This window comes from Phlebotomus papatasi, chromosome 3, assembly GCF_024763615.1.
Source record: "Phlebotomus papatasi isolate M1 chromosome 3, Ppap_2.1, whole genome shotgun sequence".
NCBI classification, from domain to species: domain Eukaryota; kingdom Metazoa; phylum Arthropoda; class Insecta; order Diptera; family Psychodidae; genus Phlebotomus; species Phlebotomus papatasi.
In genome coordinates, this window is record NC_077224.1 from 40,807,842 (window position 1) to 40,822,814 (window position 14,973).

At 32.4% G+C, this 14,973-nt stretch overlaps 1 protein-coding gene across 1 annotated transcript; it reads right to left on the reverse strand.

Annotated features, from left to right (window-relative positions):
- Positions 1 to 665: 665 nt before the first annotated feature.
- Positions 666 to 10,620, reverse strand: LOC129805678 (uncharacterized). The gene is made up of 4 exons (XM_055853753.1): positions 10,467 to 10,620; positions 5,052 to 5,456; positions 3,919 to 4,395; positions 666 to 1,315 (listed from the first exon to the last, which is right to left on the reverse strand). Exons 1-4 carry the CDS (start codon positions 10,474 to 10,476, stop codon positions 867 to 869), a joined length of 1,341 nt encoding a protein of 446 aa, XP_055709728.1. The 5' UTR covers positions 10,477 to 10,620; the 3' UTR covers positions 666 to 866.
- Between the last annotated feature and the right edge of the window lie 4,353 nt (positions 10,621 to 14,973).

Genomic DNA, 14,973 nt, shown 5'->3' on the forward strand with positions numbered 1-14,973 from the left:
CTAGATTGTTATACGACTTTTTGGCCTATTTCTAAATGAAGCTGGTCCTTACAATTATTTTATTTAGAACTGCAATTATTTTGTATATCCAAATTATATCATATTAAAACCCAGTTTCAATTAGAAATATGCGAAAAAATCGTATAACAATGTAGCCCCACAGCTCAAAGTAGCCCCACCTCCCCCTATGGGGGCACGGGGAGCCTCTGTCAAACACACGTCTTAACGGTCACTGAATTTAAATTCTGTGCATTAATTCATCAGATCACAAACTCTACTAACTCTCTACGCTTTAGATTTAGATAGAGTAACTATCCAAGAAAACAAATTGATAACTAGAATTCAAATCAGGAAAGAGGAAAGAGGCCAATTTTAGCAAATTCGATGGGATGTCATATTTTCCGTCCACCATTTTGAGCAAAAATTTTGCATGACAAGAAAACAATAACTAAATGTATTTTCATCTCTGTCGGACTATTTTTTCCTAGTAATTGAAGAACTAAAGTTACTAAAAATCCATTCCCAATAGCAATTCGGATAATAATAATTGCCCAGGAATAAATCATCTGAAATCATTCAATTTGCGTATGATGTATAATACCATGGTAAGGAATGGGTTAATGATCTAAACATCTTTAGACACACTTAATTGAAACACAAGAAGCTCTAACATACATTTTGTGCATTTATTGCTTCAGCAATTACATTTTTTAAATAATACAGCTTTCCAAAAAAAAACTTTAGAAAATTTATCATTTTTTTTTATAACCGACTACAAAATCTATAAATTTTGCGTTTTAGCGTATATTTAATAGAAAAGAGATTCAAAGAGGATCAACGTAAATAAATGATGAGTAGTGCTAGATTCACTGAACAAAGATTTCGTATTGATCGTATCGGAGTTCCTGGCCTCCGTACGGAATGTAGACGCATCCATGAGATGGCTGTACCTTTCCCACTGTGATGGTACCCTCATGATTTGCTCGGCCAATGAAGAGAGGCTCACCCTCTTCAGTTTCACCACCTGGCATGGCATTGGGTGGAATTGCATCTCCAGCTCCAGTCACCCAATTTCCACCACCACAGAGGACCTCATAGTCCGTTACGGCATTCTCACCACCACCCCAGGCCACGTAGCAGACCCCGTGAGAAGGCACGAGTTTACCGGGAATAAGGCCACCACCGTATCTGGCACGAGCCACATACAGCTGTTCTCCATCATGACCACCCATTACAGCTCCTTCGGGCACCTGACCACCACTTGCTGGAACCCAGCAGGCAGATCCTCCGCTCGAAACCAAACCTCCTGGAGCATCTGCAAAATGAAAACAATCTTTTTTAAGAATATTTTTTTAGTAATATTTTCATGCCACAACACCCATGAGACATGCATTGTTAAATTATCTTTTCTATTGACGATTCCATACACTGAAAAACTGAAAATGTAATTGATGACTCATGTAAAGATTGTGCTTTTAGAGATGATCATATAGAGTGACTAAATAAATTGTATTTTTAGAGGGCATCCACTCAAATCCATTCTCATTTATTGCCTGAGAAGACTAAAACCTGAAACCATGAATTTATAAAAGATGCTTTGAATTAATTAAAATTCTCGTTTGATTTTCACGAATAAAATTATTATAATCATAGTCAAAAATCGTTCTTCTAGAACTGTGAATGAGAATTCTTTAAAATCCAATCAAGCTTTGTTGAAATTATCTCTCAATTGGTGCTAAATGCAAAAAGTGAATCTACACTGAGAAAAAAAGAGGGTGCCTTTAAATCTTTTCCTCAGAACTTTAGCACTTTTTAGGTGTAAAAATATATCAACATTTTTTAATGTTAATTATGCACCTTTTTAAGGATAAAATAACATGAAAAAGGGTAACTTTAACCCCTAATACACCTTAAAAGGGTAATATTTACACCGATTTCGGATCAATACTGCAGGGTAAAATAAACATTTCCTGAATGTTATTTTAATTTTTCGGATTTCTCACAGTGTAATAATTAATTTAATATCAGAAAAAGCTGTGTAACCTAAAGCAGTCTTCGGGCTATAGGTTTACATCAGTTTCCGAGGGTCTCAAAATCCTAAATAACAACTAATTATATTGATTAATCAGGATGTAATTGGACCATTTAGTTTTACTGCTCAATCTGTCAACATTTCCCAACAAAAATCTTGACTGATGAGATATTAAAGAAAGGGTAAAATTAAGTAATTTGGAACCATTTATAATTTGGGACATTTGAGACTTTCTCATTGTTTCAGATAAGCAAAGAGAAAACAAAGACAGCGAAATAGAAGAAAAAGGAGATTAAGAAGAACAGAAACAGATTTTATTCCTTTTGAATTTCTAAAACGGTGAGAAAATCTCAAATGTCCCAAATTGTAAATGGTGCCAAATTACCCCATTTTACCCTAAGCCATTTGGCTTAGACTTAAGTGTGAAGCCCAAACAAAGTGTCCAAAATTACAAGCAATTTGTCCAAAGTTACAGTAAAATGAATGTTTGTTCATTTTTAAACGTAATAGAATAAATTTTAGAGAAAACAAAGACGATAAACCACTTTACAAAGTTCCGCAAAGTTTTCCTTTTAAGCTTATTAATTTTTGCTCAAGTCTGCAGTTGAAAATTCACCAAAAACCCAATTTTATTCTGATTTTAATAAACTTAACAGTCTCGAAAACTAAGTTATATTTTCTAGAGATCCCTCTTATAGGACAAACTAGCTATTCCTTCGTGAAATTAATGAAAAATGACATGAAATTTTCCATCTAAATCATTCCTAAGAAATTTCTTGCAAGGTTTCACTATATAATTCACCATAAACCCAATTTTAATCCGATTACAATGGTCTTAACGGATTTACGGCGTTATCACACTTGCACATTAAAATTTTAATGTGATTCACATTAATTGTCGCTTGTGAGCGTCCAAATATGTTATTTGTGTCTTTGAGTCACTTAATATTTGGAGTTTTTCTAGTTATTGATAAAAAAGTGGACTTGGCCTGCAAAAATAAGTTTAAATTTACATAAAACATAAATATTTTTCACATTAAAAAATTAAAGACAAAATCGCATTAATTTTTCGCATTAATGCTATAAATCAATTTATATCAAATTTCGCGGGCCAAGTCTACCTTTTTATCAACAAATAGATCAAATTTTGAATATAAAATGATTCAAACACACAAATTACACATTTGGACTCTCACCAGCGACAATTAATGTGAATCATATTAAAATTTTAATGTGCAAGTGTGATAACACAGTTAGAAAGCTAAGAAGATACTTCGGAAAATTTTCTGATTTCTTAAGAAGTCCTTTTCTTTAGGAAAAATAAGGCACGAAATGTTGGTCAAACTAATTATCTGAAGAAACTGTGTCATTTTATAGTTACTTTGAAATTTTTTTGTATTACTTTTAAGGAAAATTTTTAGAATTAAAAGTTTGTCCGACATTCCCTGCTGTCCGACTTTTCAACGTTTAACCTAATTCTCATTTAGAACGCAAAATGTAAAATAAATCCTTGAAATAAATTTTATGTCCTGAAAGATATCCGATTCAGGAATAATTTTAAAATTACATAGCATAAACTAGACCGAAGTCCCGTATTTGACTTCATTTCTTTCAAGCAAACTATCTAAAAGAAGATACTTGTAAAACTTTTATATCCCAAGAAGCTTTTAAACCTAAATGAGTCTCTAGAGAGAAAGCTCTAGTCAGATTGTAGCATTAATAAAATGCAAGAATATGAAGAATATCAAATAAATTAAACGTTAGAGAATTGAGATGATTTAGTGGAAAATTTAGGACACCACTGCATTGAGCCACCCCAAAAAAAAAGCTTCCCAGGAGATTAGCCCAGCAGATTCGACAGCATTACAACAGCGACCACAAAATACCTCGACGAGGTGGGAAAGGAGCGATGTGGGTAGGTGGAAGCTGACCACTCTGTGCATCAAAATGAATCCTCCACTTCCCCGTGGCACCCCATCCGGTGCGCACGGCTACGAATCTCACAGGAAATCGAACAGCTTCAGGTGCCTCCATTACCAAGGGTCCTCGGGGGCCTCCCTGACGCACAGACAGATGCCCATGGCGCCACTCGATGTGGAAAGTGGTGAAATGGGAAGCATTCACGATATTCGGAGTGTCCACACGCACGCGATCCGGAGATTCGCGGTTCACACGAATCACGCTGGCTGTATTATTCCAGCCGCCCAGGATGAGTTCTGTGAGGGGTTTGGTATCATTGGGCAGAGCCATAAGGCCGATGTGGCAGTTTGAGGGACCCTTAAACTCCACAGTCACGGATCCATGCTCCAGAGCCGGTACAAAGTTGTACTTGAGGTTATCGGGTGTCTTCATCTCTGGACCACCTTTAGCCCAAGAATTACACACATATAGGGTATAATGTGGGTAAGGATACAGGGATTTGTCTCATGCATATTACCCAAGCTGTTTAGCTATGTTTAAACGTTTAGGCTTAGAGTTTAAAGCACTTGAGGGAATTGAATGAGTCATTGAGATTGCTAACACGGCTAAAATACTTCATTCATTAAAATAAGTATCTCCTGTGATTCATTAGTGACCCTTGATAGCCTCTGCTTCTGGACTGATCTCCATACTGCTTATTATCAATTTCTTTAGAAATGTTATTAAGTAGATTTGTTGTGAAAGTAGAAAACTGATTTTTTTTTATATTTAAAACGTGTGGGTAGTTGAGGCTTATTTTGGGAAAATTAAATGTATTAGCATAATCACTTCAGTATTCTTCTAAATCGTTTGTGAACCTTCTGTTTCTCACCCACTTATTCCCAAATTTCAATAAATTAACGTATGTGGACTTTAAGAATTAAGTTTAAGAGCGTTGAACAAATATTATCAATCCTCGTGAAATTTTGGTAAATTTTGTGATAGGTGTTAAGATTTATTAAGAAAAATCTTCTCTAAACTTTGTCTATACTTTTCAGTCCTCATACCTGAAGTGCCAAAACATTATCTAAAATATATATCTTGAAGAAAGCCTACATACCTTCAATAATCCAGGATCCACTGGCACCCCATCCAGTGCAAACGCCCACATAATTGAATGGGCAGTTGTCTGGATCTTGCCAGGAGAGGAAGGCAGCAGCCTCACCCTCTCGCCCAACGGTAATGATGCCATCCATAGTCCAGCGTATCCAGAAACCCCGGAATTCGCCAGCATTGAGGACATCTGGAGTGTCGGCTTCAACGACATCCGGTTTAGTGCGATTCTTCCGGATGACGGATTTGGTATTTTTCCAGCCGCCGATGAATACCTCAACCATAGGATCAGACTCAGCTGGTCCCGTGGTCAGAGCCAAGTGTGCGTCATTTGGAGCTCGGATCTTGAAGTTGACGATGCGATTGGTAACCGGGTAGAAGCGGTATTCGAGTTTATCTTCAGTGTCCACTTCTGCAAATAGAATTTGTGATCAAGTGAAGTATTTCTGATAACATTGGTAAGTATTATTAAAGTCCTCGATTACATATTTTATTGAATTAGGCAAATTGTTTGCTTTTAAGAACAATTTCTCTGTGTTTAAAGTTCACAGAGAAGCGTTATCAGAAGATTGGTTTACTCCCACAGAAGTTATTGCATTTCAAATAACGAAGAATTAATAAAGTGATCAGTATGAATGAAAATGGGCAAATGGATAAATGGACAAAAATTGCATACCTATTTTTTATTAATAAAAAGTCCATCTTCCAGATTTATAAAAAAGTAAATTGATCACAAAGAAAATTACAATTTAATGGCACTCTAAAAAATAGATTCGGTAAGAGCATAAATTAAATATGATTTTATGTTTACTTAATTTAGAAATTTAAATCTTTGTAGAGTACCGGAGCCGCTCATTTTCTCTGCAAAACATTTTACATTCTAATTTAATAGAAACTGAACTCAGTATTTTAAAAATTTAACTTTTTCATAACCAAAATTTATTGAATGTTTTGCTAACTAAATTACATCTTTTACTAAACATTTTTTAATAAATTGTATTTTTCTTATATTATTAAATGTTAGTCTCAAAAAATTGCAAGAAATTGAGCCACGACTTACTGCTTAGAAATATCATTTAATAATTTAAGATCAAAACACGAAAATTATTTATAAATTATCTACAAAACACATTTCGAAATAAACCTATAATGGTCCTGGACGGAATAAAAAAAACAGAGAAAATTTGAAAAGAAACTTGTCCACATTAAGCTGTATATAACGTCCTCTTAGAAAAATTCTTAAAGCAAATTACTGTTTTCCATGAAAAAATCTTTTGAAAAGAAAATTAAAGTATAGAAAAACGTGCAAACATTACATTCAAGTTCCTAAACCGGTTTGAAAAGAGATTCGAAATTTTCTTGAAATATTAACAACATTAAAAGCAGAAAAGAGTTTAGAGTTAGGATTAACTCTTTATTGTTAAAATTGTATCACTTTTTAGATTTAAAAATATATCAATGTATAAGCTTCCAGACACTGGCTTTTTCAAATTAACTTAACAACTTTATAAGGGTACTTGTTTATTGCAAACCCAGAAAAACAGTAATTTAAATTGCATTTCCGATCTAAAAATCGGATGTATTTTTCTTCTAAAAATTATATTTAAACAATGACTACTTATTTTGGGAGAAATAAAATACCTATTTCCTAAATTAAAATTTAAAAGAAACTCAAATTAATAAATTTATTGATAGGTAGATGGATAATAGTACCACAAAAATCCTGAGAAAAAGGAAAATATAGTACTTATTATTGCCTAGTAGTGAAAAACTTGTTAAATTAATAAGAAAGTGTTGCCATTCTTTAAATGTGCCTGGTCCAAATAAGTCAGACCAAGTTAAACGAAACTCAGAGAAGGACCTAAAGACTTGACAACCAATGAAGGCTTGGAGACTGAGCCGAAAGCTCTGGAAAAAGTTGATGCATTTTCCCTGAGTGATTTTCCAATTCTGACGGTTTCCGGACCCCATTGATAATAATAGTAGATAGATAAATTTATCCATCAACAATTCTTTCAAAGAACATTTCATTTTGATTTTCAGTGTCCACCGTCGCCTTAGCGTTGGTGCCCAGAGAAAACAAATGGAAAATCTCTTTCTCTGGTTGTATATGCCAGTCTTGTAACAACATATTCGAACCTTTTAAATACACAAAATCCTAAAGAAATTATTTAAAGAAAATGGAATTTTTAAGTGTGACTAAAAATGTTTGTTAGTAAAATTTTGCGCTTTGCACTCAAATAATTTGGAAAAAATGCTGATGTAAAAGTATGCAAAATACACTTCTTGTTCTCTAGTGGAATAGCCACTTAAAAAATCATAATAAAACAGAAATGCGCTAATTTTAATAAAGTTTTAAACTCTGAAAGGAACTTAGATTGTCAACAAATAAAATTCAATTTTTTAATATTCAATTGTGCTAGTTCCAAAACGTTTCATTTTTTCAAATATTAAACCTAGAAAAAATTTAAAAATTTTGCAATTTCACCAGAAATAATCAAAAACTACAGAACAGTATAAAATGTAGAAATAATTTTTGAAAAATCATTAAATCATCTTTTAGATTTAGATTAAGAAAATTTCGAAAATAAAATTCGCATCCCTTTCGTTCATGAACGCTTTGTAAACGCGTCTATTCCACTGTTTCGCATGCTTCTTTTTCTTTTGAACATCACAATAAATTCAATTTGACTCGATCCAATTTTGATTGCAATATAATGAAAGCCATGTGCATAATGTTTGAGAGGTTAGATATAAAACTGTAGGAAGTTTTCTTTCTAGAAAAATTCATTTATCGGAGGTTTTCCCTAATTTTATAAAGAAAATTCAATATATTTGCAGACGTAAATTTTCCATATATCATCCCATTTTTCGCAGTGTATCGCTCGGCAACACATTTTTCATATACGGTTTTTTTCTTGAGCACCATTGGATTAGGATGTGAATTTTGGTTTCATGAAATTTTCTTAATATAAATTTATGCTATAATTTTATTCATAACTCTATTAAACTGACATTTAATCATTTCTTATTTACAGTATTTCAAACATTTTTATCTACTCAGAAAAAATATCTTGTTAAACGAACAAATAAATTTTGTTGAAATTTTGTCAAAAGAATGTTATTTACCAATTTTACAAAACTTTTTCTTGCAATTCTTATGGAAAAACACCCTTTTGACAAACTTTTAACAAGATCCAGTTGACCGCCAATTTGACAAAACTCTTCCGCATCCTGTATGGAACAACATCCTTTTTACAAACTTGTCTTGTAAATTTGACAAAACATTTTTTCAGAGTACATTGCGAAACACATTTTAGTATTGAGAAAACTATACTGGGAACAAGTCAGATAGCAAATCTCTTTTCCTTTGTTGAAGATCTGATTTTCTTCTCAATTCTGAGAAAAATCATGAAGCATTAAATCTTAAAATCGGTATATAAAGGCTCATTCATACTTCCTGATAAAGATTTTTTAATTTTAAGTGTCAAATTTCATTGGATCTTTAAGAAGAAATGTAACAAACTTTATAAAAACGAATCTAAATTGAAAATGCCAAGCTTCTTTAATTTTTCTTAATTTTCAAAGCTGATCGTAACCAGTTTTAAAATCAATTTGGAATATATTGAGCATAATTAACACCAATTTAACGCCAAATATTTAACTTAAAATTTTAAGCTTTCTTTATCTCAGATTTGGGGGTTTCCTAAGGAACAAAATTTTCAAAATTCCTGATTAATAACGGATTTAGCAAAGCTGAGCTTGATAATAAATCTCATTAATATATTTTTTTTAGTTTATTGAAAGAAAACTCATCATTGTCATCGTTATCAAGTTCAGCTTTGCTAAATTAATCCTTTATTATTTATAAAAAAAACTATGAAACATTTGATGTAAAATGTTTTTTATAAGCTTTTCTACTTTGCAACTTGAAATTATTTTACTTATCACATTTTATAGCTGTCTCACGACATGAAAATAAACTTCAATCAACTCAGCAAATAAGAAAATTATTTTGAATTTCACAACGAAGAATCAGCTAAATTTTCCACGACCGTTGTATTTAAAATTATAAAGATTTACAGAAAATATTGAGGATATATTTATTTAATTTTTTAATTTCTAATTTTCTCTTGAACCCTCAGACAAGTTCAATTTCCCCAATTCATTCAATTTTTCCAGATAGCAAAAATCAAAGCAAAAAAGAAGTGAATTCCAGATTATCTTAAGCTCTCAACGGTCAAGTGCTTTTAAGGAACAATGCTCCCCATAAAATAACTGACCCATTTCTTCAAAGAGCTATCAAAAAACTTCTATTAAATTGGGTCTTTTATTAATTGTTGGCACGAATGTGTAGATGGGAGACACAATTTGCATTTAATTGCACACACTTTCAATGCGATTACACGCTGGATATTTTATTTATCTATTCAATTTACTGTAGCATTGGAGGATGACATCATCATCGTGCTTGTTCTTGAATGTTTCATAATTTTTTTTGAATTGTTCGAAGGCAGTTGAAGGGAAAAAGATATTCTTGCAGTCTTCAGATTAATTTTACAGAGTGTTAAATTACATTTTATGTGACACCAAGAGTATGTTGTTTCTTGTTGCAATATCAGAAAGTCTTTTTTGTGCGTTTGATGGATAGTTTTTCTGGTGAGAAAGTTCGAGCCACGCCTTGAAGATGGTCTCATTCTTGTTCCCTCAAGCCAACACGCAAGTTTGGCGCCTTGCCAATCGATGATTTTTATTTATAATCCTGCGAATTCTTCTACGCCAGAAATGACACTAAAACCACCAATTAATGCTTGAGCTCCATGGGAAAATATTTGGTCTAATATGTGTGAAAATGAAAATCAATAACATCACTCAGTGATGAGAAAATTGTTGCTATTCTGGATTTTTTTTTCTTGTTCTATGAACATCTTCCAAGGATAGAAAAGTATGTTGTTATATTCAAAAAATTTTGTGCGCAATTTCTGGTGGCGGTCACACAATGTTAATTTTCACACACATTGTTGCTTCTCCCACCGAAACAATTTATAGAAGAACACCACACAATTCTAATGAGAACCAACTCAACAGAGGTCATGCTCTAGTGGACCTGGAAATTCTTCTATGAACCTCAAACTGCTCCTATCAAATACCGATCAAGCAACGTCAATAATTCAAAAATTTATCATAAGTAAAGCTCACTAGTTCAGCATGATCGTGATTTTTCTCATTTTCTTACACAGAATACCCACGGAAAAATACCCCAAAGTCGCGATTAAGTCATACATAATAGGAATATTGAAATTTTAAACGAAACTCGATGAGATCATCCGGCTTATGGTAGATTTTTCACAATTTTCCATTGTATTTTAAAATGGAAAATCAGTTGCACATCACAATTGATCAAATAAATCACAAAACTCACCGATAGGCATTTTTTTATTTCACTGAGATTTTATTGACACAGAAGAAAGGAAAAACTCCACTGAAGAATGCTAAACGAATGCGTGTTAATAAGTAACGAATTTCAATGAATACACTGCTGAATAGCCGCAACTACTGAAGCCGGCAAACATTTGGTGGCCTTTTATAACTTCGGTGACTCAGACGTTGATTCTCTCATCCCACTCGCAGATTCACGCAAGAGTTGAGATCATAATAGATGAGATGAGATTAAATTGTAATTTTACGTCCATCGTCATCTTAGATTAGAGTCCAAATAAACTAAAGCTATAGTCATGTAACATAGCTATGTAACTCCGACGAATTGCAAAACTTGGATGCCGCGACCGATTCAACTTCGATAAATCCACTTAAAATATAATTTATATTTTTATTTTCATAATTAATCACTGCAGTAACATAATATAACTATTCTACTTTAAGAAAAACCGGAAAAACCAAAAATTATATTTCTATCGGTTTAATAAGTGGGTGAAACAAATATTTTTCAAACTCTTGTCAGCTGGGTTGTGTACTAAAAATTTAATTTCCGAGAAAATTTTGCTGTTGAGAGCTCTTCGCTGGAAAACGTTAAGTGGTTTTTTTTTATTATGAAATATTATTTTCAATCAAAATTATTAATAAAAGTGAAGCTTGGTTATTGATCTACAAGGTAAGTAAGAGTATTATTAATGATATATTAATAATTCATACAGAAATAAGTGAATTTGTGAATGTTTACATTTCGACCCAAGTCGGATACTCGCCAGAAGAAGAGGGTCAAAGCCAGCAATGTGAATTTATGGAATAATACTTTAAAAAAAATGTTTTTGAAATAATATCTTCTCATTTTTATGCATTAAACTTTTCCTTAAAATGAGCATCCGAGTTTGATCGAATTCAACGGAGTTATAAAAAAGCATCGCAGTAAGGTTCTTGCGTATATATTAATATTATCGTAATTTTATTAATTTTCTTCAATATTATTGCTAAAATTCTTTTTCTATCATGATTCTAAATGAAACAAAGAATAATTCTGTTGATTTGGAGTGGGGAAAAAATATTTAATCAGTCCAAAAACCTCTCTTTACTATAATCCTCGAGAATATTAAGACTGTTAAATTTAGCAATGAGGATTTATCCCAAAGTCATACACTTGAGGCATTAAGATCATCGATTAGAGTTTCTTTGCATAATTTTCCAATTCCTTTTCTGCCAAATTTTACAGACTAAATATTTTCGAGATTGGACTTGTGTTAGGATCCTTACCGTCGACAACCAATCTTCTGAGCAAAACGGCTCCTTCACAGATTATATTTATATGCCAAAAGACTATCCAGCAAAAAAATTAAATATTTTCGTTTTCACAAAAAACACTGATCTAATAAACCATACTGATCTAATATATTTTCAATATTTATGTGAAAAAGGTGATCTGGGTAGGGATTCTATAACTATTGTGAATGATTCACCGAGAAAATAAACGATTCACTCCGTTGTGTTGGCAAAAATCCCGAAAAAATCTTAGAATAGGGCTGAAAATGTTTTTAAAATGCGTATTTTTTATTTGTTTTTTAATAAAATCTCACGATTGATCTATCCAAAATACAAGTGAATCGATCACTTAACTTACAGAGTCCCTAAACTTGTTACTAATCTATATTAAATATTTTAAGCATTAATCATTATACTCAATCTTTGATTGCCACTTCGTACTCTTCAATTCAAAGTTATCGAAAATTTTTTATTAGATTTAAGGTAATAGTCTCCAGAAACATGTAAATGTAAAAGTATAACGCAGTAAATATTAAAATTTCGAGATGATTTAAGATTAGAAAATTCCAATTTTGAAAATGGAAAAGCATACAATTTATCACAAATATCAAGAAAAGAAGTTTAAAATATTTTTTCCGATTGTTATGAGACCTATAATAATGATAAGTAAGAAAACATGATAATGCCAAAAAGATCTCTTCAATAAGCTCCTGATTTAGCCATCTAAGAAAGTAAATATGAAGATTAAGACTTGTTATACATTTGTGACGATTTGAACATGAATACTCAATTAATAAAATTTAGTCTGAGTAGTGACACGGCTAGAATCCAAACAGTAATAGATATCGACTTTCAATCTTCGACGACCCTCCCCCTCCATAAGTCAACATTATCTAAGACTGTCTCTTTTCCTTTTTCTCTCAATTTAAAATTCAACTATATCACGGACGAAGAGTAACTTATAAGCGAGAGTCTACTATACATACATTTTTTGTCAGTCTCTCAAAATCGAATAAAATCGAAATAAAGTAATGAACTTTTTTCAAGAACATAATTGACATATTAGTTTAGTAAATATTTAATAAATATATGTAGATTAATCATTATCCAAATATAATTAAATTGTATTTACGAATTTTATTTTTTCTCTTTAAAAAAAATAAAACAAAGTAACTCTGAGATTAAACATAAAAAAATGTTTGGCTAGAAAAACGTAAAACAAAAATAAATAGTCAGCAGTTTTATGTGATAAAAATAGAAATTTTCAAGTGTTGGCGAAATTTTCCACCTGATAGCGAAGTTGAGCTCGGCTATCCTTTCCCTGTTCGCGGGAACTTCATATTTCGCGCCTCGCGCTCCAAGCAGGTCCTTTTACTGGTGGTATGATTCCATTGCTCGTCGCGTACTAACAGGAGATACTGTCAGTCAGTCGGTAACATGGTCTGGAAGAGATTGGATGGAGGCACAGAGCCATGTTGCTTCTGGGCAATTGGCCGCGAAAAGCTTTGGTCACCACAAGGAATCTTTCAGAACAAAAACCCGGCTACACAAGATATATCTACAAAAAAAACTCAAGGAATTACTATAAAATCCATTTTAACAGTAACATTTTCTCTTTAAAAAATCTCCATCAAATGTGATAAAGTTATGATAACAGGCTCAAATGGATTTTAAGGGCATGTTGTAAACATTTACCAATATTCCTCAAAAACTTGGTGGTAAAATTTGAAATATTTGCTCAAGCAGTTGGAAATTTATATTATATAAATAAATTTAAATAAATCAATAATTAAAAAGCACGATGTTCGACTTCAAAGTCAGACCCGAGGCGCATAGCGCCGTTGACCTCATAAAACTACAATTCTATTATTTTATTGGTTGATATGCTTATGTGAAAGGTATGGCAGATAAAATGTTTAATTTTTGTACAAAATGTATGAAAGACGAAATGTGAAATACGAAATGTACTAGAATACGAAGTTTCCGCAAGACGAAATGGGCAATACGAACATGTAAAATATGAAATGTAAAATACGAGGTTTCCGCAAACCGCATTTTTAGTTTCTTTTAAACATTTGTTCGAACATTTATGTTTATCTGGCAAGATTTTACAACAAAATGTGACGGACATCCTTCTACGTTTTAACGAATATTTACAAATGATCGTAAAAAACAAAAATTGCTCGTCTAGTGTTCATGTCACGAACAATGTTTGTGAAAAAGTACAAACTTTTACGAACTAACTTTAAATCAATTCTAATATGTTTGCAAAAATTTTTGCATACTATGTTGATTTCTATGGCTTATACAACCTGTGAAGGAGTTTTCCATCGTTTTGCTCTGGAGGTTGGTCAACAACACTAAGACGGCGATGGCCGCAAGGAGGGAGGGTGGGAATTGTCTGAATCAAGATAAATAATAAATACAATACGAAAAAAATACTTGTTTGTGGGTTGTACGATTTATGAGCATTTCGAAGGTTCCCAAACAATTTTACAAAATATTTGCTTTTTATGTAGCCAAAAAAATTCCTACGAACACTTATAAGCTACGTTTTCCTCTAAAAGGCAATAAAATATTTTTTTCTGACTCCTAATTTTTAAACCTCTGGTTCTCAAAGGATAATGCCACTTTGTAAGGTAACGTACACTCACTCAACGATGTTCTCGACTCTATACCGGGGAGGGGGCAACTTTTAAGTGTTTCATGGTCAATTTCCATGAAATTGTCACTGATACGTATTATTTATGGAATAATTGACCTATTAATGTTAGATCATAAGCTATATAGCAAATATAAATAAATAGTATAAATAATTCCACCGGTCGAGTCGAGGAACTGGTCGAGCGAGGGCACTTTACCTTATGTTTTATAAATTTAATTTTTACTCACCATTTTAACCAGATGTATATAACCATAAAATTGCATTAATTCGAGAAAAAAAGAAGATGTATAGTATAATATTATCTAGAAAAAAAATGTTCTAGTCAACTCTACCGTGGCGCCTTAGCCGGCAGGTTTCCGATCTTTTCTAGCTTTCTCTCCATCGCGAGTGGTGGAAAGAGATAGCGGATCAATCGTGTGACTTGATGTATATTTTTCACAGTCCATTCCAGTATTTTTGCTAAAAAATTCTTGCTAAATAAATTAGTAAGAATTCCATCATTTGAAGTGTTGAGGCTAATGCCTTCTGATTGTTAATTTTTGCACCTGCA

Excerpts from the sequence above, each read along its gene's own strand:
- LOC129805678 (XM_055853753.1), bottom strand. Across the intron at positions 4,396-5,051 it reads TGGATCCTGGATTATTGAAG|GTGGTCCAGAGATGAAGACA; the intron begins GTATGTAGGCTT and ends CTTGGGCTAAAG. Across the intron at positions 1,316-3,918 it reads TCCTTTCCCACCTCGTCGAG|ATGCTCCAGGAGGTTTGGTT; the intron begins GTATTTTGTGGT and ends TTCATTTTGCAG.